Source organism: Triturus cristatus, chromosome 4_1 (assembly GCF_964204655.1).
Source record: "Triturus cristatus chromosome 4_1, aTriCri1.1, whole genome shotgun sequence".
Classification (NCBI taxonomy): domain Eukaryota; kingdom Metazoa; phylum Chordata; class Amphibia; order Caudata; family Salamandridae; genus Triturus; species Triturus cristatus.
The window spans coordinates 675,838,372-675,865,491 of record NC_140585.1 but is presented as its reverse complement, the minus strand read 5'-3'; the positions used below and the strand labels follow the sequence as shown (position 1 = coordinate 675,865,491).

At 41.8% G+C, this 27,120-nt stretch overlaps 1 protein-coding gene across 2 annotated transcripts in view; it reads left to right on the top strand.

Annotated features, from left to right (window-relative positions):
• CFTR (CF transmembrane conductance regulator) overlaps positions 1 to 18,036 on the top strand; it is an 880,902-nt gene extending 862,866 nt beyond the window's left edge. For both annotated transcript variants that reach the window (XM_085653127.1, XM_085653128.1), the window contains one exon: positions 12,506 to 18,036. In XM_085653127.1, coding sequence (XP_085509253.1) covers positions 12,506 to 12,712 — 207 coding nt within the window. In that variant the 3' untranslated portion in view covers positions 12,713 to 18,036. The remainder of the gene's footprint in view (positions 1 to 12,505) is intronic.
• The last annotated feature ends 9,084 nt before the right edge of the window (positions 18,037 to 27,120 follow it).

Genomic DNA, 27,120 nt, shown 5'->3' with positions numbered 1-27,120 from the left:
GGGAAATACAAAAGCATGTCCTACCTTCTGGCCTGAGGTCTAGGACCAGGAAGCTGAGTTTCGATAAAGGTTCTGTCGCCGCAGGGCCGGAGCCACCACGTGTCTTCTTTCGATATCTCGCAGTACCGATCTTGAATGTGATTATATTACGATCAGTCTTAACTCCAATTTCTCATGTGCTAAAAGAATTAAAACAAGAATTATTACCAACAATTAATGCACTGTATTCATGTAATGTTTCTAGCAAATGTGCTACCTGTACAATACTCTTTTACACAAAACAAATAAACACAAACATTTAAGATAATAAATTCAGGTGGTTTTAATAGAATGTGCATGAGTGCAAGTGAGATCCTGGGTCTCTGCAAGCATTGTGATTTGTGTAATTTTGTGTAAAGTTGCTGGTTTCTGCAAAGAAGTGCATACACGTTTAAACGAATATATGTGAAACAATGTGTGTGTATGTTTTAGTATGTGTGCATTGCAGTGAGTGCCTGTGGTGCTGTGCATGAACTCTAGAATCCTGTTGGTTTAGTGAGCAGAGTCATGGGAACACCTCATGTGACTCTACTGTGGCTGAACCCTAGCCCTGCCTGCCTCTGTGCCTCTTACCAACATTGGCTCCATGTGTGAGGCCTTCCAACACAGCAGGATGGGGCCATAGACCTGACTGTGCTCCTTCGGCCATGCTGGTACCCAACTCAACTTCCCGCCCCGTGGACTCCGTGTGCGAGACCGCAGACAGCCAGAGCAGCGACTCCAAGCCCCAGGTACTCTCTCGAGGGCCCACGGCCTGACTTCAACCCCCATTGCATTGAAGACCTTTCCGAGGCGGAGGTGACCAGTGGACTCATTTGAGGATACTATGTTACTATGACTCCCTCAAAGGGAGCACCTGCATCTTTGCTTTGTGATGGCCCTGGAGAATGAGCAATTAACTTTACTACTGGCATAATTCTTAATACACTTATTAGACTGTTGTCCTTTAGGCTTAGCTTTAATTAGATAAAGATGGCCTCTTTTTCTACAACTGGTGTGAAGTTTTTTTGTGGTGTCTTTTACTGTGTTACTTTACTATGTGTTGCACTAATACTTTACACATTGCCTCTTTGATAAGCCTGCCTGCTCTTCGCCAAGCTACCAGATGATGACCAGAGGTAATCTTACACGTGTATCTGAATGAATCTGACTATAATGGTGGGCTATTGCTGGATTAGGTGTATACCCTAGCCAACCAAAATCCCCATTTGTAAGAGGTACACATTCAGCAGCGTCTCCAGGTTGTCTGCTTTCATTCCAAGCAGCAACGTGCAAAGGGGGTGGGGGGGCTTATCAGATTCTATCAGGCCAAATTTAAAGGGCCATTGGCATTCTTTTGTTCCAGGGAGCTATCTAGAGCTTCACACCTAGATGCAAATGCCTCGACCGAGGCGAAGCAGCTGCCCTTATCCTCCTGGACCTCTCAGCCTCCTTCAACACCGTTTCCCACCAAACCCTCTGAGCAAGACTCCACGTCGCTGGCATCCGCGATAAAGCCCTGGATGGATCAACTCCTTCACCGGCCGAACATAGAGAGTCAGACTTCCACCATTAAACTCAAAACCCACTGAGATCAGCTGCAAAGGGCCTCAGGGATCCTCCCTGAGCCTCACCCTCTTCAGCATCTACAGGGCTCCACTTGCAGCCATCATCAGAAACCGCAGTCTCAACATTGTCTCCTATATCGACAATACTTAGCTGATTCTCTCCCTCACAGAAGAACCCACAGCCACCAAGAGCAACTTCCACAAGGAGATAAAGCAGTCTCCACCTGGATGAAGGACAGCTGCCTCAAGCTTAGCTCAAACAAGACCTAAGGGGCTCATTATGATGGTTTTGACCACCCGCCAGACGTGCGGCAGTCCCACCAGTGCAATTAGGATGTGTCAGCCATACTGCGGGTGCATCCTGGCCTTTTAACATTGCGGACGGTGCTGCTGGCTGCAGCACCGTCTGCAATGTCAAAAGAGCATGCCCAGCATATCCCTGCACCACGTGGCAGGCACCGTGCAGTGCCTGCCATTTGGTGCATGGAACTCATGGTACCCCCCAGTGCACCTCCCTATACACACAGAGGGGGCCCACAATGACCACTACCCACTGACCACGCGCAAAACCCTGGCATCTTCCTGGACTCCTCGCTCTCAATAAACCCCCAAATCAACGCCGTTTCAACCTCCTATTTCCGCACGCTCCATCAACTTCATAAGATCTTGCAGTGCATCCCCACCATGACTTAGAGATCCGGGACAAGGCCCTCGACTGGATCCACTCTTTCCTCTCCGGCAGAACACAGCGGGTCAGACTCCTACCTTTCGTCTCGGACCCTACACCAACCACCTGCGGAGTCCCCCAGGAGTCCTCCCTCAGCCCAAGGCTCTTCAACGTTTAGATAGCTCCGCTTGCCCCATCGTCAGAACCCATGGACTTAACATTGTTTCATACACAGACGACACCCAACTCATTCTATCCCTATCCAGCGAACCCAATGCAGCCAAACACAACTTTCAAGAAGGCATGAAAGCTGTTGCAAAATGGATGAAAAGCAGCTGCCTACAACTCAACACTGACAAATCAGAAGTACTCATCATGGGCCCACACCCCGACGCCTGGAACGACACCTAGTGGCTCCCGCCCTCAGAAGCCCACCCACCCATGGACCACGCACGCAACCTTGGGATCATCCTGGACTCCGAGTTCAAAATGGACCGCCAGGTCAACTCCGTTGCATTCTCCTTTCACACCCTCTGCCTCCTATCTAAGACCTTCAAATAGATCCCCCTCAAGCACAGAAATACCGTCACTCACGCCCTCATCACCAGCAGATACTACTACGGCAACGCACTCTACGCCGGAATAAACAAAAACCTTTCCCGCAAACTATAAAACATCTAGAATGCCGCCGCAAGATTGGTCCTCAACCTGCCAAGACACTGCCATATCTCCCAGCACCTGCTCACACTCCACTGTCTCCCCATTGAGGCTAGAATCACCTTCAAGATTGTCACCTACGCACATAAAGCCCGCCACAACACCGGACCAGCATACCTAAACAGCCGACTCAAATTCCACTCACCCAAAAGTGCCCTACGATCAGCCCAGCTCTCCTACGCCATTGTCCCCCGTGCTAGAAAAACCAGATCGGGAAGCCGCTCCTTCTTCTTCCTCGCGGCCAGAGCCTGGAATGCCTTACCGCTCCACCTTAGACACTATCACTCCCATCTTCACGCGAAACCTAAAAATCTTGGCTTTTCGACAGACCCCCTCCTTGATGGACTGGAACCTGCACATCCCCTCCTCCTTGAGACCCTTACTGGTGAGTAGTCGCGTTTAACAAACACATGATGGATTGATACCTCAACAACCACTTCTCCTTCTACACATACACCAGACATCTCCACTCCATCCAACTGGGCCAGGCCACCATACCACGTATCAGCAAGACCACTGCTGGAGAAAGATCCTTCTCCTAACTCCTGGAACTCCCTGCCTGTCCACTTCCGGCAATCACCATTACGTCCGCAATTCAGGAAGGACCAATTCAGGAAGGACCTCAAGACCTGGCTCTTCGACTGAACCGCAGCTCCTCTCACCCGCTCCCCTCACCCCCAAACTGCTTGAAACACTTATGGGTAAGGAGTTGCGCTTTATGAAAATGAGTGTGTAAATGAATGTACAGGTTGTGTTACATAAGTGAGTGAGGGACACAAGGTGTAAGAGTTGCATGTTGTTTATAGCTCACTGTGCTATATTAGAAGGATTACGATTTATGAACTGTCGATAACAACTATCTCTGTGTTAAAAGCAGTGACCCACTTATCTGGCAACATAAAGTAAAAATATTGTCACCTGCATATTACATGATCCGCTTTGCATCAGACATAGGGGCAGATTTATGTTCCCTGGCGCATCCCTGCAAATCAGCATGGATGCGCCAGGGAAGATGCGTCACGCAAGTTTGCCCATGCGCCACCGCAGATGCGCCGCATTTACAATGCGGTGCATCGTGGCGCAAGGGCAAGCAGATACGTGACGCATCTGCCAGCGTAAGGTTGGCGCAGTGATGAAGTTGCGTCGCAAGCGCGACGCAACTCCAGCACTGTTCCAACCTACCCTATCCCTAACATGGTGCGTCAAGCCTTACGCCTGCTTCAAGCAGGTGCAGGGTTTTGACGCATCAGCGTTGGGAAAGTGACTCAGTGAAATCTTATAGATTTCGCTGAGTCACTTTTCAGGGGCGTTCCTGCGACGGAACGCCCCCCCCTGAGTCGAAACGCCCACGTGAAACCTGACGCAGGTTTCACGTGGCGCAGGGCTTTACACCGTGATGCATCTCCATAGATGCGTCACGATGTAAATGTGGCGCAACGTGGCGCAGGGTTTACGCCGCCGCTGCAGCGGCGTAAAAGGGGCGCAAGTCCCTCATAAATCTGCCCCATAGAGTGCATTTAAAAAACTTGCAAGGGTTAATATCAAATTTAACCCTTGCTATATTTTTTTAATGCACTCATGAGCATTATACTAGACCTGGTCAACCAACTGGGCAATATGCTAAAATAATTATATAAAGCAGCATATTTAAACAATGCAAACATTGCACAAAAAATTAAAAGTACAAAATTATTATTTCACACTTACCTTATCAGGCAGCTGCTTCTGTCTTAGTCAGCTAGTTGATGGCCTCGATGCTGGTTGCTGTGTGCTTTGTGCGTCTCTGGACCTGCTCCTGCCACCTTCAAATCAGAGCTGCTGCTGGTTCAGTGGAACTGAAAGTGAAAGCAGCATGTATCATGTGACTTCACCTCACAGGGTCATGAGTTAAGTCTCATGACTCTGTGACACAAGGAAATGTGTGTGAGTTTATAATTTTTTTAATCACTTTATATTAAGTTATTACAATAATGCTGGAAATCATTATTGTAATAACGAAAAATAAAAAAACCCCTACCTTTCCCAACTCGTCATAGAGATGGGTGGGATCAGTTATGCTTGACCCCACCCCATCCAGTGACGACTGGTGAAAGGGAGGGGTGAGGCAGGGCAACGTGGTGACTAATGCAGCCTCGGGCTTATACAGTACCCGCCCGAGGCTGCTCTGGAATTGACACCTTACTGGCGTCATAAGTGGGAGGGGCCGCGGGCCCTAACTGGGCTGTCAATATAACTACCGGGCTGACATTATGTCCGCCCGGTAGATCGAAAGTTTCTTTTTGTGACACATGCGCAGAGCGCATGTGTCACAAACTTGCCCCACACACTGCATGAATTCTGTGCCTGCCCTGCTGCCTGGCCTGCGTGATGCAATGACGCTGGAGTCTGACTCCGAGCGTCGCAAGCAGGCAGCAGCAGGACTTCGATGTAATTGACTGTGCTGGCACTGGCAGGTAGGCTGGGCGCGTGCGCACCGTTCCGCTTGTGATTCATTTTAAATTGAAATGCAGCGCAGCTGCCGAGCGAGGCGACGGGCGGGCAGCGATCACGAAAGGGAGGGCGCCGCCCGCCCGCCCGTTACAGAAAACCGCCGCTGCTTATATAGTGAGGTTCCGCTTGTCGCATTTGAGAATCTTGTAGAGGACTAGGGATTACACTTAAGCCAATTCCTGACATACAAGGGATTGCAGAAAGTGATCACAGAAACCCGGAGAGAGGGTGAGTCAGAACCAAAGAGATCAGAAGCATTGGCCAGCGAAAGCTGGTAACCTGCATACACAAATCTCTGCCTCCTACAATTTGCATGCCCACAAATGATCTGAAGACCTTATGGTAGAAAAAGCCATCTCTGACAAGGAATGGGTACGAATACTAGAGTATAACAAAACAGTGAATAGGTACCCTTGATTCAAATAGATTTAACTCAACTACCTATACTGTACATATCTGTCCCCAGAATGACAGACCAAAATGTACAAAGGGTACCCATTGGTGATTCCCCAGATGTCAGACTGCTTCTGCAGACTTTTTTCATATGGTGTGGGATTGCACCCATATTCATTCATATTGGAGGTCCCTGCTCAGCATATTGATGGACCTAATGGAGAGACCCCTGCCCATTACTGCAGAAGTGTGTCTACTGGAAAGATTTACTAAACCTTTGAAAGCCAAACCCACTTCCAAATTTATAGACCAAGCCCTACTCCTTGGGAAGTGAATCATAGCGATGAACTGGGAGGCGCTTACAGTGCCCCCAGCGTTGCGATAGCTCCAAGAATTGCTAAAGTGATGCACCTTGTACATCAGCATTTTGACTCCTGTACAGCAACAGCTGGGGAAGGGGAGCCTCAATTACTAAATGGGATACACAACTGTTAGCTCCGTAGGCTAAGTCAGACAGCATATCCCCCAAAAGATGGACCAAGCACTCCAAAGTAGGATATTACACTGATCCTCTCACAAGAACTACACAAAGGCCTGATGACCCATGGAGCCCTATGAATGAACCATATACACTACTGAGATACTATAGTATGGGATGCTTGGGAGGGCTCTGCTTACATTAATCAACTACTGGCACGACAGCCACACGGGCACAGACACATCCTTCTGAGGGTGGGATACGACTCGAGTACAGGGTGCACACTATTGGATGGAAAAAACATGAACACTGGGTGTACAAGTTTCAAACTATGGTTTCAATGTTTATATGTAATTGTTCCATAAAAATGCAGCTTGCACTTGTTAATATTTGTAGATAATTGGTATAAGCATCACACAAGTGTACTGCTCCATATACTGTTTGAAAGTGTAAATGGAAACTCTTTCCATCATACTAACATAAGAATAGCTAATAAAGAGTTATAATCAAAAAGGACTGTATAACTAACTCGTCATTATACTAATCATAAATTGCACCTATTCTGGTATTTTTTTGTTTGTTTCTTTTTTCTGTATGTGATTTGTGGTCAGTAAACAGTATTGTGAATATGTTAGTTTCCACCTCTAGGAATCATTGCAATTCTTTCAAGGGCTAGATTATGTGGTGTGTATTCAGGCTGTCAAATAGTGACTTGCTGTCATGCCATTACTCGGTTTAACACTATATGTGAAAAAATAATCTTCTACATAGCAAAGTTTTCAAGTGATATGTACTTGTTTAAGTCCTTGACGGTGGCGCGAATTCTGCCGTGGTGTGGGCGAAATAATGAGTGGGCGTGGATCGGACGGCCCCCGGCATTCCTCTGCATACACACACTGTTTCGTCGGACGCATGGAAAGGGTTAACTTTAAATAATCACTTAGGACCCGATTCTCAAAGGTAAAGTTACCAGTCTGGAATCTCTGCACTAACGGTGGAGTCTCTGCACTGTGCATTCTCAACAGTAAGCAGTTCAAGATACCTCCCCAAGTGCGGAAATTCCGCACTCCTAACATTACTCCATGTAAGTTACCTTCGTGAATCAAGCCCATAGTTTCTGCTTTCCTAAATGATCACTTATATGAAAAATAAATAATGTAAACGAACTAACACATTGATAATTACATATCAAAGTTAAAGTTCTCATGTTTTTACAATGGCCATACAAATGAAATCCATTCAGATGCGCAAGGGCCCGTTTCGGTCGTGAAGAGCTAAAATCCTCAGGATTTGTCCCTACTCTTCAGAGGAATACACTCTGATGCCAATCCAAGGCTCAGGGCCTAGGGAGGCACATCTTGGGGATCAAGGACTCACTCTTGCAGAGGCCACCAAGTCTCAGGCTGGTCCAGTTGCAGGTTCAGTTGTAGGAGTTCAGCTGGGCAGTTGTAGGGAGTCCTCTAGAGCTTGTTATGTCCCTCTGTTTCTGGGCAGAAGGTCAGCCAACTGATCTATGGAGTCACTAAAGGTAGCCTGGGATGAAAGGAGTAGGTCCAGTCTTCCTTCTCAGACAGCAGGACTGGCCTTAGGCAGCAGGGCAGTCCTCTGGCAGCAGGGCAGTTCTTCTTCCTTAGAATCCATAGGTCGAGGAGTGGACTAAAGATTTGGACTGAGGGTCTAATATTTATACCTGGTACCAGCTTTAAAGTGGCAGAATCTTCTAGACTTTCCGCCACATCTGGTTCTGAAATGTCCTTAATCACTGCCCTAGTCTCAGGATGTTTGGAGTCACAAGAATTAAGTTCTTTGTGTGTGGTGCTGAGGCAGCCCCTTTGAAAAGGAAGTGTGGTAGGTGACAGCTCGTCCTTACCATCAGGTTAGGATGGCCCATACTGCCAACATCTAGTCCCCCTTTGTGTCACTGTCTGGGAGGAATACACAAAGACAAACTGCCAACTATTCCTAGTCATGTGACCCAGGATAGAGGCTGCAGACCCCACATGGTTAGGACAAGAAAATGGAAACTTTCTATAGGTCAAATTTTCAGAATTGTGACTTAAAATCTGACTTTACCATTAAAGAGAATTTTAAGTTACAATTCTTTAGACACCAAATATGACATCCAAACCTGTTCCAAAACAAACATAGTCTCGTCATGGAGCACGGTTGCGCTGTGCCCATGACGAGACTATCTCGTCATGAACCCCACCCACTAGTGCAACGCCCGGCACAGGAGGGGGAAAGGGCGTGGCATTGAAGGGGTTAAATGTAAAAGATAACCCAGTGTTATCATCTGATAGAGGTAGTAGTGAAAAACACATTTTTGAGGTTTTCACTACGAGGACATCTAAAACTTAAATGTAAAGGTCCAAATATTTAAATACAATGCATCTGCCCAGTGGGCTGTTTAGGGCCTATCATAGGGGTGACTTGCATGTATAAAAGGGAAATCTAAGCCTGGAAAAAAAAAGGTCTATTTTGCCAGGTAAAAATGGCAGTTTTATAACTGCATGCAGGCTGCAATGGTAGACCTGAGGCATTTTTAAAAAGGCTCCTTAAAAGGGTGGCACAATGAGTGCTGCAGGACCACTAATAGTCTTTAATTTACAGGCCCTGGGGACATGTAATAACACTTTACTAAGAACCTATATGTAAATTAAATTTGCCTGTTGAGTGTGAGCCAATTTTATCATGTAAGAGGAGTGAGCACATGCACTTCAGCACTGGTTAGCAGTGGTAAAGTACACAGAGTCCTAAGGCCAACAAAAACAAATTCAGTAAAACAGGAGGAGTGAAGGCAAAATGTTTGTAGGACAACTCTGCCAAGGATATCAGATCTAACAGGCATTCAATTCATTTATTTCGTTTTGGATAGTCTCAAGCTTTTCACAGTGCTACTCTAACTTGTGGAGATTCTGAAAGGAACTCATCCATACATACTCCATGAAGGTGCTTGTTAATTTCACGAGTTCTATTCCAAGTTATTATATATATATAGTAGGGAATCTTACTTGTAGGTTGATGGGAAACAGAAGTCTGTATATATTTGGGTTATCGTAAAGCATTGCAAACCAGGTTGTGTTAGTCTCAGTGTTTTGAGATCTAATACATAGAGGAGGTAAAAGGCTCATGTTGATGGATGTACGCCCCCAACAGTGAGCAAACAATAAATCAAAGCCAGCTGATGGAAGCCCTCATCTGTCCATAATGATAAAGTAGAAGCCTTAGAGAGAGACATTTGTGTCTAGAAAACTTGGATAATGTAGCAATACTCTGTTTTAGACATCTCACCAGCTAGCCTGTTAGTGACCTATATTTGAGAAAATAAGGCCCAGATTTATTAGGTTTTGAGAGCAGCAAAACACAGCAAGACAACTTACTGCACTGCATGAAATGGCGAGAGCAGGAATGTGCCATAATTAATAAGATATGGCGCATTTCTGCCTTTTCTCTGCGCTGGAGCACTTGTGGCTGCCAAGTAGCAACGCGGGCACTCTTGCATCATGGTGCAAGGGAGCCAGCCAGTGCTTAATATAAGCTGGTGGTTTCCGGTGCTTAGCATCAGCACTTATTTGTCGGCATTGCCACGTATGCTACATGGTGGCACCGTTTGATTAATTTAGAGATAAGCACTAAAAACGGTGTTTTTCAACATACATTAGAAAAATGACCAATAGTACCTGCTGCCAAAGCCATTCATACAGCTTTGGGGGCCTTGAAGAGTCTGAATTATCACACTAGTAGTGTGTGATAGTAGTCGTGTGGGTATTGTCATTGACAGCACTGAACGGGGCAATGGGTGCCGGAAGCTGAAGTAGCCTCCCGACAAGAGCTCTGGCACTTTTGTTTTTTACAAATTAAGCCCTTGTGCAAGATTTATAGCCAGGATTGCTTTTGTGCAGGAAGGGACACCTTCCTGCACAAAAACAAATCCCAAAGCCATGTTCCTCTTTGTACCTGGGCTGCTTTATGCAGCACAGGTAGGAAGAGGAAGAAATGAGGAGAAATAAAGATATTTCTCCTCATTACGCCTCACGTGGGAAGGTGTAGCATTTAGATGCATTCCAAAGGTTTACTTATCTTAATAAATCTGAGAACGTGCCAAAAACAATGGGTGGATTGGTGGGAACACTATGGAATGCCTTCCCCACACAGAGTTACACAAGGCAGCAACTTGTGCTGCCTTGCATTATTACACAAAAGGTGGCTCTGCATGGCATAGTAAATCTAACTTAAGGACTTGCGTAGCCTTTTGTGACACAAGGGTAACAGAAGCCCTTGATCAATCTGAGTCCTGGTGTCATGACTGAGATTTCTTGGTAGGGAGTTCCACAGTGAAGAGCTCTGCACGTGGAGGGACTTCAAAATTCAAAAATTACTTTAACAGATTAATCATATGTTCAGAAGGTTTTGCCTGGTGGACCTTAAACATGTGGTTGGAAGGTAAGAGGCAACTGACTTGGCAAGATAGGCCAGTATTTGGCCATCTAGTCCATTGCAAACAAGAGATATGGATTTAAAGACTGCTATCTCATTTGTTGAAAGCCAAATGGATGGATGTCCGAACTGTGATATTAAAGTGCCTTTTCAATCAAATTGGGGAGCATTTTAGTATGATTTGGAGTTTGTTGCTGTGTCTTGATGTGAGCTGTGACTGAGGATAATCCAGCCCTTTCCTTAATGATATTCTTAGTTCTCATCTCATCATAGATTGGCCTTATCAGAAAACCAGACCTTCAGAGACATATTCATAGGGTTTGTAGTGTAATAAAACAACAGTTAAGAAATAAAGAGCATAAACATCAAAGAACGATTTGTAATTAAGGGTATTTATAATTTAATAACAAAATGACACAAAATGAAGAAAATTGCATAGGTATTTCTAAAGATATAAAACAAATAAAGCAAACAAAGAAAAAAGAATTCTTTGTAAACAAACCAAAATTGTAAAAGCTGTCAACATGTCAGCACAGTTTATGATCTCTCTCTAGTTTACAGTAATGATGTAATGGTTTATTTTTCTCTCTTTTCTTCCCCTTGTTTTCTAAGATTTCTCTTTCATTTTTTTGTGGTCTTTATTTCTCCCTTTCACATTTTTCCTTTCTGTCTGTGCTTTGTTCACTCTCAGTTTCTCAGATGTTCCATCACCCTCCCACATCTCTACATTTATCTCTATTACTCCAATTCTCTCCTTGTGGTTGTACTTCATTTGATATATTTTTGGGAAAATAATGTGGGATTATGTGAATTGAGGACTGAGGCCAAGGCAGGGTTGAAGTAGTTCATTCTTTGTGAACAATGTTGTGTCTCTCTCAACAGGGGCCAGATGACAACTGCTCTGTATGAAATACCATGGTGACGACCAGGCATTCCATGACATAGCTGCATTCTGTATTACGCATCACCACACTTCTCTCCCTTTTTCAAAGCATTGTAAATACAAAAACTAAATAATAAAAAGAGAAGAAAACATCCTACTAACACCACTTCCTCCTTGTTAAAAAAAAAACTAAACACCTGAGCAGAGCCCCAATGAAATATAAAACAAAAGTACAATACTGTATGATAGTAAGCTTTACTTCCAAACAAAATCTTTTAGCTTCCTGGGAATACACTTATGACGTACACTTCTTCTCACTGAACTATCTGTGATCCCTTTGAGACTTTTTCCACACATGTTTTCACATGCAGAACCACCTCCAAAATTGCTGGGCTCTAGATCAAGGCGAGCAGTACTCCACCAATTCACATCTGTCAATTTGACTGAGTTTTTCCGTATGTCACATACTTGCTTTGGCTCTTTAAATTTTGAAAAACCTTTGCTCACAAAATTAGGATTTTTGAAATCCTAGATCCCATCCTTGTCACCAAAATCTTGAAGTGAGGACTGACGTCAATGTAGGGTTGAAGTAGTTAATTGTTTGTGGGAAAAGTTGTGCCTATCTCAATGGGGGCCAGATGCCAACTGCTCTGTCTGAAATACCATGGTGACGACCAGGCATTCCATGACATAGCTTCATTCTGTATTACACAACACCACATTATGTTATATTACACATTAAAATGTTCTGCCAATGCTTTTGTCTTTATGAGTGAAACTAATGATGTAATGCTCTCTGTGTGTCAGTAGTGAATTTATAATCTAATTTCAATCTCTCTCACATACTGTGTCAGGTGATAGAGGAAAACACAGTTCGACAATATGACTCCATTCAGAAACTGATGAATGAGAAGAGCTTCTTTAAGCAGGCTATCAGCCAGTCAGATCGCATGAAGCTATTTCCACTGCATCGCAGAAACTCCAGCAAGCGCATGTCACGACCAAAGATCACTGCCCTACAAGAGGAAACGGAGGAAGAGGTGCAAGAGACAAGACTTTAAAATTGGATTTGCTGAATATTAAGTTCTCAATTTTGGTGTACAGAGCTGTTCACAGCCACACACAAGCATTGTTAATGTTAATGTGTCTAGCAAGAGGCATGCACAGCTTTGCATTGGCTACTAAGTTTAAGCTTAGAAGTGGAGCAGGTTACTGAATGTCTGCCTCCATTGCATGCAATAGCCCTTCTCATTTTGCTGGGGCAAATCCCCTTGGGCCTACTCTGTCTTGGTATGCAATCTGTACAAGCAACTCTTTAATAAGACACAGCTTTACACACACACATCACAAATGTGCAGGGAAACACTGTGCATGTTCTTATGATGCTCCATAATAGGCTTGTGTGCATCAATCCTAGTCTACTCCCTCTTAGCCAAGGATGATGCTTCGCTCCATATCCATAGACAACTGAGGAGTTTTCACATGTCATGCGTCTTCCATCTTGTAGCAAAATGTACTTCTGTTTGAAAGAATGTGACATGTTTCCACAAAGAGAAGCAACCAGGGTTTCCGCTTCCTCTTAACCTGCAGAACATTCTTATGTATGCCTTTGGCAATATTTTGCCATAGTGCTGCATTGCAATGAAAACAGGGATGTGTTATAAATTCACATTCTATGCCACATAGGTGGACTTAAAGACACTGTACATTTGAGTGCCCTCAGAGCATGTTGACAGGTTAAACTCTGATATGTACATTTTAGATGAAGGTACTCTAACTAAACTTTAAGGGTACATTTCACTAAAAATGTTGAATCTGCAATGTCTGCCACACTCCAGCACTGGGCACTTATCTTTGAGGTACTCTAACTGAAGGATGCACTGCGTATTAAACTCAGGGCCTGCGAACCTGACCATTTTTCTACAATACTACATGGTGTACAAATACGCCACATCATTTTATAGATCTGTTGTAGGCCAAGCATGATTTTGACTTCTTTGTATAGCTCTAGATTCAGTTGAATACACACAAATGTTGTCAAAGATGCACCAATATGAAGCTATAGCAAATATGATCTGAGATGACTTGCTGCTGTAGTCTAGAAATCTTTTGTAGTTCGATGTAAATTGCCTCAGTAGATGTGTATTCTGTTGCCACAGTCTTTTACCATCTCTGTGTAGCACAAAAACAAAAACTGTATCAATGAGGCAAGTCATTTTCCTAATTTTCAACCTGCAGAGAAAACCCAAATCAAATAGACTTATTGATCGTACTTGATTGAAAACTAAAAATGTATGATATTGATTTTACTGTTGAGGGGAGTTAGTACACTGCCTTAGGAAGTTTAAATTAGTGAATTGCCAAAGGTTTATGTATAATTTTTAATACTACCTTACAAATGGCTAAAAAGTAACTTTTTAAATTGAATACAATACGTTGTCTAAGTAATATAATGTATGGTGGGTTCTGTACTGCCACCTCAAGACAACAAATTCCGTGGACACCACTGCTCGAACTTCAGGAGAATACCTCTGTTCTAAGTGGAAAGCCGGAATGGCACTACTGAAGATATGCGTTGTCCATTAGAAACTGTTCATATTGGATGGAAAAAACCAATAAAGAACATTCTAGGCTATGATGAATGTCCTGTAATAACTGACTTCCATTAATTATGGAAAAACAATTCTGAGTATTTAATAATTCCTCTAAATTGTGTATTTTTAAAACTGCTACGGTAGTGTCATAACTGCCACATTCTTAAGGGCATCTAGTAACTGAGAAGCACTGTAAAGAAACCTTCCTGAGACATACATTACATACAAGACTCAAGCAACAAAAGTCAAACGCAACGCTATTTACTTAAGTGCTAGGAAAACTGAAGTAAGAAGAAGAACTCTAGACCAAAAGACAAGCTGATCGCCCCTCTAGAGACATGAAAAGTTATAAGGAAGCATTTGCCTGAACAGACAATGCCTTTCACAATATTGAAATATAATTATTGGGAGAAATAAGTGAATTAGATCCTATGAACGTAGAAATATGAAACAGGAAATAAAAATGCCACACACAGGCTGAGGGATTGTCTGCTAAAAATAATTTTGAAATGAGGAATTATAGTTCCACAATGGAGTTTGCTTACCTTTCTATTAAATCATAAAGTAAGGCTCTTCGTCTTTCCCATTCAACGATACCACAGCTGATGAATCTCTAGTGACTGTGATCAAGATACTCATAATATTTTCAGAATCCTACTCCTGAAATAGCCAAATTAAGACATTGATTAGTGAAATATTTATTGATCAATTTCACAAGCACTCACACTTTTCAAGGTTACGGAGAAGGGTGCAAGCAAAATTACTCATGAACATCTTGAGTTTCAATTATTATTAGACAGTTGTCGGAGGGTACGCTAAAAAGGGGAAGACACCTGCATTCAGAACTATCTGTTACAATATTCTCTTGATTAAAATTATGAATTTGGCAGGTTTTATTTTCATTTCACTGACATTGTTCAAATCCTTTTTCATTAAAAGTATGTGAACGGTACAAAAAAAAGGAACATTCAAACCCTTGTTCTAAAAGATTCGGTGTTGCGCCTAAATTGTTATGTATGTAAGACCACTTAAAGGGCTTAACATTCATTTGTATGCCGATGATGCCCAAATACACTATAAAATTAGAATAGTAGAATTAAAACATAAAAGAGTAGCAGACATCAAGCAAAGTTGAATACAAAATGGAAAAAGCTAGTGTCCAATTGCCACATTTCATAAACACTCCAAAATCATTTACATAAATGTGGAACTTAGGTATAGTATTTGACCCTGAAATTTACATACAATAAACTAAAAATCTAGTGAAGATAGCAATGCACTAAATGGAACAAGCAAACATACTTCTGCTAGCCCTGACATTAGGATACAAAATGGTGTTCACAGGCTCGCAGCTAAATTACTGTAATATTATGTACTTTTACTTACCAGATAAACCTATGCAACTATTGAAGAAAATGAAAACCAAATTGCTTAATAAGGAAATGATGGGAGATAATAACATGGTATTCTTTGTTTTACCTTTGCAACTGTTTCTATTGTCTCCTTAATTGAGAAATGTGCATCTAATTTGAGCCAAAGAAGAGTTTGGCTTTATTACACTGGCTGATAACATGAATATAGCCCTCTTTTATTTAAATGTGGCCTTGTCACTCATGATGCAATGCAAAGCAAAATATATTGTTGTCATTTACAATTTTAAAGGCCAGCATGTGTAGATCTAATTTGCATTGCATATCTTGAGCACCCACGCAAACTTTATTAAATGAAGGCCTGTGGCTCACTATAAGCAGACTGCATGATTTATGGGTCGCACTGGAGAGAGGCTTTTAAACTCCATACTATAAAATCAGTTAAAACCAAAGGCACTAAAGTCAAATAAGAGAACCACATAAGTGAAACAAACTGTTATCCCGGGATGTTACATAGGTAACATAACCAGGGTGGTGTATTTCTGTGGGATGAATTAAGCTTGGAAATAAATTACCAGACAAATTGAACCAAGCACATGAGCACTACAAATCTAGACAATAATTGAAAAACCCCTAAGTTTCAATGAGCATTGCTTCCAGTTTAAGCCAGAAAATATATCTGAAAATGCAAATCTGCTGATGTTAGTATTTTGCCTGACGAGGTTCATTCAAAATTGTTGCCTACCATTACTGCTGCACTATCCTCAACTGGATACTGTTTCCTAGCTAATAATATTAATTTGTTCACTTGCTAATACCCTACCATGATGTTTTGTAACAATGTTGCAAACACATTTGAATATTGGCATACATAACTCACCAGTTTCAATATGAACAGGTCCTGAAAAAATAATGATGTAGGAAGCTGTGATGATTAAATCTTGAGTTTTTAAGCAGGAAAACTTTTCCTTGATCTGGCCATAATTGGCTAGACATAATCCGGTCTCCTTTGTAAAAAATATTTTATCAATTGTGCATAATGTGAGAACAATAACTCACATAACTACAAATTATTCTTTATTGTATATGACTGTAAGTGTTAATGAAAGTGTCCCCTGTTGGATGGCATTGATGCCTTCTAAAGACAAAGTCTTAAAGCGGTTTGATGCTTCCACTATTAGCATGAATTGTTACATTGGATAATATGCTTGTGGAAGAGTATAGCAGATGCAGTGTGTAAAGTAACCTCTGGAGTCAAAGCTTATGCTAACAATTTTATACCTATTTGTTTCAGATTATGAAAGCTTGGTTTTCAAAAAATGTGTGAATGCATTATTTACCGTACTATGAATGTCAGATGATGCTATATCAAGTTGTAGCAGTAAATAATGTTTGCAATTTGCACTTCACTATCACCTTGAAAGCATTTATAATTTAAGAAAGACTTCATGAAAGCACACACATAAACACATATATGCATACATTTTATTTTTGAATCACCTAAGCCTAGTAAACATGTTAGTGCTTTGTCGGGTATAGCTACATAGAATACCCATGTTTATGCAGAGCAATGTGTAAAAAAAAATGGCCATTGCTTTACTGAGGATGATTCATTATTTTTAAGGGCTTTCTGGAAGTGTAAATATGCCCTTCTGGAACATACAACTAAAAAGTGACCAGAGCTCTGTGAGAAAGAGAGCATTTTTGTAGAGTTTTTAGCAATTTGAATACAGCAAAGAACCCATCTTTATGGGAAAAAGATCCTTATGGGTAGCCTTGCCAAAATACCCCCTTAGCAGTAAATCCCTTTTCTGTGTGTGTTTGCAAATCTAAATGTTAGTATATATAAAGATGTGGTACTTTTAAGAAAACATTGACAGCAACATCATGTTATGCTTCCCTTTTAATGTTTCAGGATTCTTTCCTCTAGAATATATTATTTATTTTAATGTTGGTGCATTAAGATGTATTTTAATATAAAGATCACAATATGAAGAGAAATATATATTTGTATATATACAGAAGTACAGAATTTGTTTTTGTATTTGAACTGTTTTGTACCACAAATTATTACTTAATGTTAGACAAAATAGAGCAATGATCTGATGCCAGAGACATGGATTACATCCATCTGTATGATGTGCAACAGTGGCTGTAATCCTGGCACAGGTAATGGTTTCTATGAGTTTTATGTAACACTGAATCTAGCTCATACTGCCTATGTAACAATGTACAGTTTAGGTACAATCTCATAGAAAATTATATAGATTTTTGCTGCTTGATTTTATGAACACTGCCTATCAAAACAAATTGTACATTTTAAATGTATTATGAATATTTATTTCCAAATATTCGTTAACAAAACACCCCGTAAGGCTGTTTAGTGTGATGTATAGCATAATAAAAATGTTTTGAAGTCTGCTCTTGCATTGTCTTTTAATTCGTTTTCCAACAAGATTAAAATAAAGTTGGCCACTTTTCACTAAGTGAGGAGACACCGGTCAGTTCAGTTATTAGAAAGCTATAACCTTCGAACAATCTTTAAAACAGGCAGATAAAGCATAAACATTCTGTCAAATTATTATTGCAAGTTCAATAATATTTTCTTGTAAATTCTAACTATAATGTAATTGAAAGCTGGGCATGTGTACCAAATTAGAAGATCCGTAAACAACCTAGTACAGCTTCTAACTATAATGTAATTGAAAGCTGGGCATGAGTACCAAATTAGAGATGCGTAAACTACCTATAACAGCCTCTGATTTACCCATCAATCCACAACTGACTAAGGCTCATACACTGACACAGTCACTTAAATAAGAGCACACCTATTTACTCAACTGACTGCACAACACAAAAATTTGAATCTGATTCCTGTCTGTAATAGGAACGTATGAAACACTGCAGACATCATCTGTGGTCTTACAATTGTGCTGCAATGCTGTAACAATGGCAGACTGAGTGCAACATAAATGATAAATTACAACAATTAAAGAAAAGCTCTTTTTATCAAAGCATTAGCTTGCTGAGTAGCACAAAAAGCTTGGCCCACACGATGAGCTACATACATTTTTATTTGCCCACTTTTAATAATTCATACACATTTTCAAGTGAAATTTGTTTGTGAATATTTTTTTCATACTTTTGAATTCTACATCTTCTGACTAACTTCATTTTTGTTAAGCAGGGTTTAAGTTGTGTGTTTTTTATCACAGTGTATGGAATGTCACTCATTGTCAAATACCAAGCACACTGGTATGTCCTCATTTTAAATTTTGCTTGCATGTTTTTCATTAAATGTGTTTGTATGTGCCCGTAATTTTGTGTTTCTGTGTCAGAAAAAAGTATGTTTTGTAAATGACATTTTTGCAATCCTATAAAAGCCATTGATGATGAAAAGGTAATATAAAATTAATTAGGATAATGAGAATACACCAAAGGTTGTACGTTTTTATTGATTATTCCTTGCTCATCATGTTTTAATGTGGTACTATGTAACATGCTTCCTATTACAATCCTCTCCAAATAATAAACATGGTGGAATTAATGTGCAAGGGATTGGAATGGCTGCAAAACAGTTAAAATGACAAAGGCACTTAAAGTCCTATGTCGAAGCCAAATGTGTTCAGGCTAACTCTAGGAGCCAGGTTATGAGATCCTCATAATATTCTGACCAATGCGTAAACTGCTGTTTATGCATGGGTCGGAACTACGAGTTTGAAGGTATTTAACTCGTCCGAACATTCATTCAATAGCGGCAGATCAAACTACCGAAATGTAACCAGGGAAAACATACAGTATTTACCATATAATGCAGATTTTGGTACGTCAAACACCAAAATCTGCATGTTAGTCCCCAAGAACTCACAATAGGTGTTATTAATCGCACCCAATAAATAACATACCCTGTGGTATCGTTATATATCAGGGGTGATAAATAGCGGCTTATTTAGTAATTAGTCCCAGGGGCTCACTTGTTCAAATAAATTACAATTGAATTAGGGCTCAAGTGGTTTTCACTGGTGTTTCCTTGTAATTGTGATAATGGGAGGATTTTCAGCAATTTACTATTACAGAGTTCTCCACCATGAGAGCAAAGAACACCCACAGTAGTAAATACCAATCAAAGGGTATGAACATGGCATTATATGATGTGGTTTGTCTTTTAGGTTTGTGAATGCGCACAAAAGTGTATATTTGAGGGCATTCATGAACTGAAAATTGTCCTTGTTTCAACCTGGAAATGGTTGGGAAGGCTCACCTCCAGATTTGCTAAAGGTGAAAGTGAAGGGTTGCAAGCAAAGAATGAAAAACACCCAATTAGTCTGCCTGTGCTGTATTCTACTCTCTATGAATAATCATAAACGTGGGTGTTGGCAGCCATAACAAAGTTCCATGGCAGAAGTAAAAGTACTTCTGGAAACCTTTTCCAGTCTTTCCAGGTGTTTTATTACACTTGGTTTATGAATAGCAAATAGGTATAAAGATATGTTAGGGGGCAGTCTTAGAACTCAACCCATACTTATGCTACTTTTCTTTAGTGAATCTGTTAAGCTGTTGAGCTGTACAATACTTTTCCATTGTAAGTTTTAATATATTTTTTCTTTAAGAAACAGACCAATTCAGTGCTATATAATGATTAGTATTTACATGTTATATTATCTAATCATTTTGTTGCTTTTCATAGCACTATCTAATGATCAATTTTTAATTTTGCTTATGTTCAAAATATTGTGTGCATGTAGATCTCCCTATCAACTGGAAAATGACCTGCAGAAATAGCAAATCTATAATTCTCCTCCTTGGAGAAAGTGATCGAAAAGATTAGGTTCCAATATGAAAGAAGTAGAAAGTGGCTCCAAACTCAAACCAGTAGCTCCATGCTAATCTATAGCACTTGAGAGTGCCATGGGAACAGACATCTTGCACGCTCACCATATCCACAGCTAATGGCCTGGCTAAAGCCAGAATGTCCTGAAATCCTCCAGACAATCAATTCATGATAGCCCTAGAGTACCAGACTGTGTAGTTCTGGATACAGCCCAGGCTGAAATGCCAGGAATGTGTAACACAAAAGGGGTGATCACACACACGCACACAGAGCAATCACAGGTTTTCTAGTTTCACTTTGTACAAATCAGCCACTAAATGGGTGTTTGAACTGTGAAATACAGCAATAGTCAGCATTCAGTTTGGTCTCCTACAAAAAATACAAAATTGTGCAATCACTATGGTATATGTGAAAAGTTAAAAAACAAACTCATGGCTTCTCATTTACAAAATATAATACATTTTGAGTTTTCGATATGCTCAAAATGTATTATATTTTGTAAATGGGAAGCCATGAGTTTGTTTTTTAACTTTTCACATATACCATAGTGATTGCACAATTTTGTATTTTTTGTAGGAGACCAAACTGTCAGCGTACCACTAAGAAGATTGACTTACAGAGGCACTATGAAATCATGATTTTGTTGGATTGAAATGAGATAATTATTAGAAAAAAGAGTAAGGCCACTGATAATTATGGCCCACTGGGGCGGAATATGAGGAGTTTAAGAAACAGCCCACTGGGGCTGAACCTACGAATGCGATGTAAATATGTACATGCATCTTGCAGTGAGATTGACAAACTGTGTTGTTTTGAAACAACCATTTTTTGATGAATTTGGGTTAAATGCCCACTGGGGCAGGACTGAATATTATTTACGAATTGTGAGATAAACTTGCACAATATATATGCAACGTACATTTTGACATAGTCGCATGTATAAGAAATTGAAAACAGTGGCAATAGTAACATATATAAAACAAGAACATTGGAAATTTGACCATTACAAAATGGATGTCATGTTTGAATGTCTTTGACACTGAGTTGGGGCAGGTAGTCCTACTTCTATGTTTTGTTTAAACACTATATGTTTTACGTTTCACAAACCACTGATTACCCGTGACCAAGGTGCAGCTGCACCGAAACGCATCGGGCGTTTGTTTGCCATTTTATAAATAAAGAATCAATTGGGCTCAAGATTGCTTTTTGACCACGAAAAGGCTTTTTTTGAATATATATATATAAAGATGGAGGACTGCATTTTTTGACAGGACTTCGCACAGATAACAATAACATTATTATGTGTAACTGCAGCACCACTGTATGAGCAGGTGTGAAACCTTTGCCTGCCTCTTCTTGGTTCCTACAGGCTTCTCTTCAACCTGAAATAAAACTTTCCATTTGTAACATTTACACAGTAATAATATTCACTGTACAGTACATACAATAATAAATCCCCCTGTTTTGGAAATGCACACCACACACATTCTTACATTAACAGTCACTCCATTACCAGCCCAGTTTGCACAAATTATGCTGAAATGCATGGATGCTTCATTTATTATTTCACTGTGCATTACCTAAGAGGATGAGGATTTACAAATGTGTATTTGCAGTTTATTATGCACTATATGACAGTGCATACTGTGTACTGAGTCGCAGCCATGTGTCTTATTAAGTAAAAACAGTGTTTGTGTGATTATGATGGAACATGATTGAGAGCTTTGTACTTAAGGCAGAATGCAGTGCCAGTTTCTCACAGTGCCTGTCAGTGAGTCCTAAAGCTGTTCAGAGTATATGCACCTCCAATTTTGGCCTACGTACAAATCACAGAGAGTGTGAAAAGATAGCCCAACATGCCTGCGACAAAGTAGGTCAAATATATAATCTGTTCACTTCATCAAGCCCTGCTGATTTCAGTAACAACTCTCCAACAGCTCACTATTTTAGCAATGACTTAAATGCCTTGGGTAGCAGCATGCCATTCAATCTGAGTGAATTCACCCCCATTACCCCTCTGAAAGTTTTCAAGATCATCCATTCTACCAAATCCATATTTCCCTACGGCCCGTGCCCCCCCATTCTCATGCAGATCCCTGAACTTATAGCTCCCTATCTGACCAACATCTTTAATGGGATGTTTGCTACAGGAATATTTCCCATCATGTGGAAGAAGGCCTCTATCCTTCCACTTCTTAAGAAGCTCAATCTGGGCCCAGAAAATCCATCCAACTACCGTCCTATTTCCAGACTGCCCTATCCAGCGAAGCTAATGGAAAAAATGATAAATACTCAACTAACGCAATTTATTCAATCTAATCATCTATTGGACTCCACACAATTTGGTTTTATGGCTGAGCACAGCGCAGGGACCGCATTGATCAAAACCACAGATGAGTTAAGAACCATCTTGGATGAGGGAGGCACAGCAGCCCTCATTCTTCTTGACTTATTGGCAGCCTTTGATACGGTGGATTATTCCATTCTGATCCTTTGCCTCAAACACCTCGGCATCAATACCAAAGCTCTTGCCCTGCTATGCCGACGGGCAGACAATATTCAGTGATGTTGGACAACGTCACATGCAAACCATTCGCTCTTCCTTGTGGTGTCCCTTAAGGGTCCTCACTCAGCCCTTACTTCTTAACATCTACGTCACTGAATTAACATCCCTTATCACCTCTTTTGGTTTCTCACCCACGTCTTACACTGATGACACACAAATCGTGTTGTCTGCCTCCAACAACCTCAACTACACTAACTTCTAACTTCACAACTGCCTGAGAGCTATCAGTAATTGGATGGGCAAACATTGCCTTAAATTGAACTCTGACAAAACTGAGGTCATCCTCTTTGGTAATAATCCACAATTCTGGAATCCCACTTGCTGGCCCACAGAACTAGGAGCACTCCTATCCCCAGTCCAAAAAGCAAAAAACCTAGGAGTCTTAATTTATGACAAGTTACATTTTAGCAAACACATCAATTCAGTCATTTCTTCATGCTTCAACACCCTCAGATTCATCAGGAAAATCTTTCACCTTATTCCCAACTTGAGGAAAACAGTAATTACCTTGTTATTTCTTACAAAACTGGATTATTGCAATGGACTGTACCTAAATCTCCAAAAGCAACATCTGAATAAACTGCAAAGTGTACAGAGCATTCTGTCTTACCTACAAAGCTCTCCACAACTTCGGCCATGATCATCTAAATAATCCCTAGTGTGGTATGAACCCAGTAGGGACCTGCTATCCAAAGGCTCTCTGAAGGTCACCCGCCCCAGATTCAAAAGGCTTAAATTGGGTGGTAGTTGTTTTGCCAGAGAGGCCCCTAAACTCTGGAATGCATTACCTTATAACATCAGAGCTGCTTCCTCCTTATTAACCTTCAGAAAACTGCTGAAAACCTTGCATTTTAACAACTAGTATCCTTCTCACTCCATATTTGTTATACTGAGTCAGCGCCAAGAACCTCTGGGTATACATACGCTTTCAAAAATGTATTGACATGACATATATGTTATTTGTAACTGTGGAAAAATGGTTGCAAGAGTTACACAACTTTCCAACTAAGACATCACCAAAGAGAAACAAAATGTAGCACTTGCAGCAGGTGAGTGTGTGTGTGTGTTGTGTGTGTGTGTTGGGGGGTGTTGAAGTCGAGGAGGTGAAATGAAGTATGTTCAGGAAAGAGTGAAAAAATGGTGAACAAGAAGAAAGAGATGACGTGTGAAATATGCATATTGAAGATTTCAGAAAGCTGTGGGGACAAAAAGGATATGTGTTATGGGCAGATATTTTTAGTTAACATTATCTAAACAAAATCATTGCTACTCATTTGTTTGATACAGCTAAAAAGCATTGGCAAAGTGAATAGGTCTGGCTTGTTTCAGTCCTAGGTCCGATTGTTGTGTTATGCCTGATGTAGTAACTGAAAAATACCATTGTTGTCGTATCCGAAACCTGATATGATATTGAAGAATGGCTCTTGGGGTTACAATCTAATGCTGCATTATCAGTGCAATGAAAAAATTAGGTGTCATGTTTTAGGGTTGTGGCAGTCTGCTGCCCAATACCTATGGTGTCAATGTTTGGCATCCTCATTTTGCTGTGCTGTCAGCTATTGTACTACAAATACATTCAAAGTCAACTGTTAACCAAATAATCTCTTTATAATTTGAGAGTCAGATTTTTTTTTGCTTGCCATTTTTTGTATCATTTCATTTGGGATATTCTTAAGGATCGTATCTGGCTCAACCCTCCCTAGGAATTTTCAGTCTTGCATAGCTCTACCTCTCATGCAGCATGAATGCCAGGGAAAATCTGAATGACAGAAGGACTAACACATAATACAGGTTTAAAAACCTGGGGGCATATGTATCAAACTCCCGTTTAGCGAATCCTAATTTGCGATATTTTGCGATTCACAAATTGAGATTCGCTAAGCAGGATGTAAAAAATTAATCGCAAATAGATTGCGATTTCTTAAAAATCGCAATTTATTCTCAGACACCCGTTTTGCGATTTCTTAATAGCGAAATTCGCTAATTAAGAAATCGCAAAAACGGGAATCTGCAATCCAGGTGCAGCCTGATGACATCACAAACAGGAAACTGGAGTGATTTCCTGCACCTGCTCACCTGAGCCACACCCAGAGGCTGCTTGGGGAGTGTGAGGAGGCATCCCAGGAGAGTGCAACCAGCAATGGATTCCACCAAACAACAGCAGGGCAAGGATGCAGAGAAAAGGAGGAGAAAGCATAAGTTCTCTGAAAAGGAGCAGGAGGTCCTCATTGAGGAGATGGTCTGCAGCCATGAGCTCCTCGTCGGCAAGAAGGCACTGCGTGTCCCAGAGGCGAGGAAGGGGAAAATCTGGCTAGAAATACAGAATAAGGTGAATGCAGTGGGAGTCACCACACGTACCATCGAAGAGCTGCGCAAGTGGTGGTACGACATGCGCCAGAGGTCCAAGGAGAGGGTGGCAGCCAGACTGAAGGACGCAAATCAGACTGGAGGAGGACCATCCACTGCAGAGCAGCCAACCCCCCATGAGGAGCTCGTGGAGTCTACTCTCCTGCCTGAGAGCGTTGGTGGTGTGGCTGACATAGACAGCTCCGACCCTGCATCCAGCAGTCAAGGTAAGATGCATGCAAAATCAATCTGCACTCCTCCCCATCCCATGCACACTTCCCCAAATGCGCATAGTAAACTCCCAAAATGTCAATCCAGCCCAGGTCTTACATCACACCCAGCAATGCATCATGGGACTCGTAGTACTGTGTCTGACTGTGTGTCCATGAGACTAAGGAAATTAAATGCAACATGTGGGTTGGGGATAAGTGAATGATACAGTGTCAGAGGTTAGCCAAAAAAAACTGTAGGAACTTTATTGATTGCCACATGCAGACAATAACACAAACTCATGTAGTCCCCTTTACATCCACAGCACATGGCAAGGCACAAGAAGACAGCGCAGAGGGAGAGGGCCTGCACACCCTGCGGACTCCAGCGATGACACTGAGCAGCAGCCAATCCAGCGCAAGAAGCGCGCACATGTACCCCCACTGCCTCCATTTGAGGACGAATTACCTGCCACAGGGGATGACACCGACAGGAGAGAGGGGAGTCAGGGTGTGTCACACATGCCCATTCATGACACACAAACGCCAAGGAGTAGACCACAGGAGACATGCAGATCAAGGCCCAGGAGCAGCACTGCGACTGAAGCAGAAGGATCCGTGTTCTCAGGCCTGGAACAGAGCATGCTGCAGGAACAGCGCCTGCAAAGCAAAGCACTGTGGTCAATTAATCGGCAGCTATGCCCGCATACACAAGGACCAGAAGAACATGGGGGAGGGCTTCGTGGCCATGGCAGGGGCGATCCATGAGCTCTGTGACACTTTGAGGCACACCCAAGCCGCCAATGACAGGGCTGGCCGACGTGCCAATGCACGCCTACACAATTACACGAAGGCCGTGAACCGCCTCTGCACCACCACCAGCACCCTCACACGCAGAAGCGTAACTATGCAGGTCGAGATGGCACACTGCTGCCAGGATATTGCCCGAGGACTTGCGCAGGTAACTACTGCTGTGGAGCAGCTGCAGACAGCCAATGCTGGTGGCAGCGCACTCATGGGCTCTGCCGAGAGTGAGGACACCTCAAGTCGGAGCAGCATCACTCCCACCTTGCCAGGGGAAAGACGCCACAGTACCAGACAGGGTGCTGGCCAAGGGAACACCATGGGGGGCACTCAGCCTGGACGTCACCGAAGGAGGTGAACATGTGCGGTGACACTCACTGCAACACGGGTGCATGAACCCGAAAATGCTTTTTGCACAATTACTTGTGCCTTACCTGCACTGTGTGCACAACATGTGCTGGGGTCAGCTAGAATTTCTTCAATGTGAAGTGTGAATAAACACTTAACACATTATCAAGATTTTTTGTCTCTTTTCATCATTACTCACCTAGAAGTAGTTTTGTGTGATCTCAGTCCATCTCTGGCGTCCAGCAGCTGCCCCAACTCCTGCTGCAGGTCTGGCAGGGGAAGGAGGGCGCTCGTCATCCGATGTGTCTGTATCGGTCACATCAATTGTGGTGCCTTTCCTCATTGCCATGTTATGTAGCATTGCACAGCTTGCCACGATTTTACAGCAGGTCTCAGGGCAG